Consider the following 3,440-nt stretch of genomic DNA (forward strand, 5'->3'; position numbering starts at 1 on the left):
CTTAGGTGTATGTGGCTGGCGCCTTAGCCACTTGAGCCACAGGCGCGGAGCCCTCTCCTATATTCTTAATGTGGAATGTTAAACATACCTTCGTCCCAAAACAAACACTTCCTATAACCAATCAAATTGTTGTATTTATGCAATAATCCTGTATGGAAAAATGAAGTAATCCTGTTAATCTTAACCAGACCTTCCCTATTATTATATAGATACATGACCCTCAAACCTCTCCACCTTGGAGCATCATGGAATCTATGTCCTCCTGGATGACCATTTGTACAAACTTGGCAAACTCAGTATTTAATCATATTGCCTGAATGTCATCATCAGGGTTGACAGTTCAATATCAATATCAATATCTTTTCTCAGACGCCTTCTCTTACCACCCTTATGAAGCCCTAGCCCTATATCCTGCTTTATTTTTCTCCAAAGCATTCCCCATCGCCCGATTTACATTTTTAAATATTTTTCTTTGAGCTTTCCTCAATAGAAGATAAACACTATGAGGCAGGGCTTTGTCTATCTCATTAACCACTCTATTTCTCAACGCCCCAGATGCTGTATCTCAGTAGGGGCTCCGTAAGTATTTAAAGAATTAAACAGCCTCCTAAGCAACCACGTGGACATCCCCTTAGAGCCATAAGCCGCGCCATTTTTTTGCCAGGATTGGTTGGATTCTCTGTAATGTGATTGGTAGTTGCCGGCCCGCCCTCGAGGCTCGTGAGGTCTACTCCTCCGGCGGAGGAGCTACTGCGCAGGAGCCGGGCCCGGCGCAGGCGCAAAACTACCCAGGCGGTCTGCTGACGACGGTTGGCGGCGCGCGGCGCCGGCGAGCTGTTGGCGTGAGCAGAACCGGGAGGAGGCAGCAGGAGCCGGTGCCATGGTGGAGAAGGAGGAAGCTGGCGGCGGCATCAGCGAGGAGGAGGCGGCGCAGTATGACCGGCAGATCCGCCTGTGGGGATTGGAGGCCCAGAAACGGTCAGGGCCGGTGCGGCTTTGAGGCCAAGGGTGTGGAGGCGGCGTCTTGTCTGAGGCGTTCCCGCCCCTGAGAGAATAGGAAGGTCTGATTTGAAGAGAGGCGGGAATTAATGTGGTCGGGGATGGTATCCCTCTTTAAAGGTCTAGAATGGCTGATTGTGTATATTTCTAGAAGATACGGGATGTGGGGACGTTCCAGTATGGTGGGAGGGCTGTTCCGATGGATTGGAGACCTCTAAATCGAGTCCTGCGGCAGCGGGAGGATTCAAACTCAGGGAATTGGACGCCCGGTATAGGTGTTGGTGGGAGTTAACAGGATAAGGAGCCGGAGATAACGTGGAAAGGGTGAAGGAGGGGCGTAGTTCGTTCATTCATAGGTAAAGGGAACCTGCCCGGCGCAGGAAGCTGTGAGAGGGGAGCCTGGCCGACCCAACACGAGCTTGCTTTCTTGTGGCTTCTGAGCGGCTGGGCTGACTGATTTGAAAGAATGCGGATTTTGAGAAGTTTGGGAGCAAGCTATCTGAGAATCTTCAGAGGCTCAGAGTCTGAGATGGGAATGGAAGTATCAGAAAAGGTTGCGTGGCTCGGCCCCTGTGGTTCAAGCGGCTAAGGCGCCAGCCACATACACCTGAGCTGGAGGGTTCGAATCTAGCCCGGGCCCGCCAAACAACAATGACGGCTGCAACCAAAAAATAGCCAGGCGTTGTGGCAGGCGCCTGTGGTCCCAGCTACTTGGGAGGTGGAGGCAGGAGAATCGCTTGAGCCCAGGAGTTTGAAGTTGCTGTGAGCTGTGATGCCACGGCAGTCTAGCCAGGGGGAGAGTTTGAGGCTCTGTCTCCCAAAAAGAAAGAAAGAAAGAAAGAAAGAAAGAAAGAAAGAAAGAAAAAGTTGCTCGGCCGGGCAGGGTGGCTCTATTATGCCTGTAATCCTAGCACTCTGGGAGGCCCAGGTGGGTGGATAGCTTGAGCTCGTGGGTTCGAGATTAGTCTGAGCAAAAATTGAGACACTCCCCCCCCCCAGTCTCTACTAAAAATAGATAAACTCTAGCCCTGTTCTACTCTGGAGGCTGAGGCAAGAGAATCGCCTATTCCCAGGAGTTGGAGGTTGCTGTGAACTGTGACGTCACAGCACTCTACCAAGGGCAATTAAGTGAGACTCTGTCTTTACCAAAAAAAAAAAAATAGATAAACTGAAGCAAGAGGATCGTTTGAGCCCAAGAGTTGGAGGTTGCTGTGAGATATGATTCCAGGTCACTCTACCTAAGGCAGAACTGTGGGGATTAAACTATAATGTGAGGGAACTGTGAGAGGGGTAGGAATGATTTATCTGAGGAGCAATAAAGAATGGATGGGAGCACCTGAGTGGGAGTTGACTGAAGGGATGCACATCAAGGTCAGGATATGGAATTCTTTGGAGGCAAGAGTTATTCTTTTTTTTTTTTTTTTTTTTTTGAGACAGAGCCTCAAGCTGTCTGTTGCATCACAGCTCACAGCAACCTCCAACTCCTGGGCTCAAGTGAGTCTCCTGCCTCTGCCTCCCAAGTAGCTGGGACTGCAGGCATCCGCCACAAGACCCAGCTATTTTTTGGTTGCAACCGTCATTGTTGTTTGGCAGGCCCAGGCTGCATTTGAGCCCACCACCTTAGGTGTATGTGGCTCGTACCTTAGCCACTTTAGCCACAGGCGCCGAGCCCAGGCAAGAGTTATTCTGAGGGAATAGAACTATACTGGATTTATTGAAGAAAATCTGGAAAGGGTTGGCTGAGGGTTTTGGAAAGGAAGGAAAAGGTTATTTGTAATATGTAATTTCTGTATTTGTAGACACTATTGGAGAGTTTGTAAGACTTATTATGTTCTTTTTTTTTTCTTTTTGAGACAGTCTCTCATGCTGTTGTCTTGGGTAGTGTGCTGTGGCATCACAGCTCACAGCAACCTCAAACTTTTGAGCTTAAGCGATTCTCTTGCCTCAGCCTCCCAGTAGCTGGGACTACAGGTGCCCACCACAATGCCCAGGTATTTTTTGGTTGTAGTTGTCAGTGTTGCTTAGCAGGCCTGAGCCTGGTTCGAACCCACCACCCTAGGTGTATGTAGCCGGCGCTCTGCTGACTAAGCTATGAGTACCGCCATTATGTTGGTTTTCTTTTTGTGGATTTTGGCTGGGGCAGGTTTGAATCCGCCAGCTCCAGTATATGGGGCTGGTGCCCTACTCCTTGAGCCACAGGTGCCCCCCTATGTTCATTTTCTTTCTTTCTTTCTTTTTTTTTGAGACAGAGCCTCAAGCAGTCCCCCTGGGTAGAGTGCTGTGACCTCACAGCTCACAGCAATCTCCAACTCCTGGGTTCAAGCGAGTCTCCTGCCTCCGCCTCCCAAGTTGCTGGGACCACAGATGTCCACCACAATGCCTGACTATTTTTTGGTTGCAGCCATCATTGTTGTTTGGCGGGCCCTGGCTGGATTCGAACC

General features: G+C 49.9%; 1 protein-coding gene across 1 annotated transcript in view; it reads left to right on the forward strand.

The window, feature by feature from the left end:
- Positions 1-782: 782 nt before the first annotated feature.
- SAE1 (SUMO1 activating enzyme subunit 1) overlaps positions 783-3,440 on the forward strand; it is a 27,917-nt gene continuing 25,259 nt past the window's right edge. The window contains exon 1 of the mRNA XM_012811160.2: positions 783-978. Coding sequence (XP_012666614.1) covers positions 881-978 — 98 coding nt within the window. The 5' untranslated portion in view covers positions 783-880. The remainder of the gene's footprint in view (positions 979-3,440) is intronic.

This window comes from Otolemur garnettii, unplaced genomic scaffold (assembly GCF_000181295.1).
Source record: "Otolemur garnettii isolate 467f Iridium unplaced genomic scaffold, OtoGar3 scaffold00152, whole genome shotgun sequence".
Classification (NCBI taxonomy): Eukaryota; Metazoa; Chordata; class Mammalia; order Primates; family Galagidae; genus Otolemur; species Otolemur garnettii.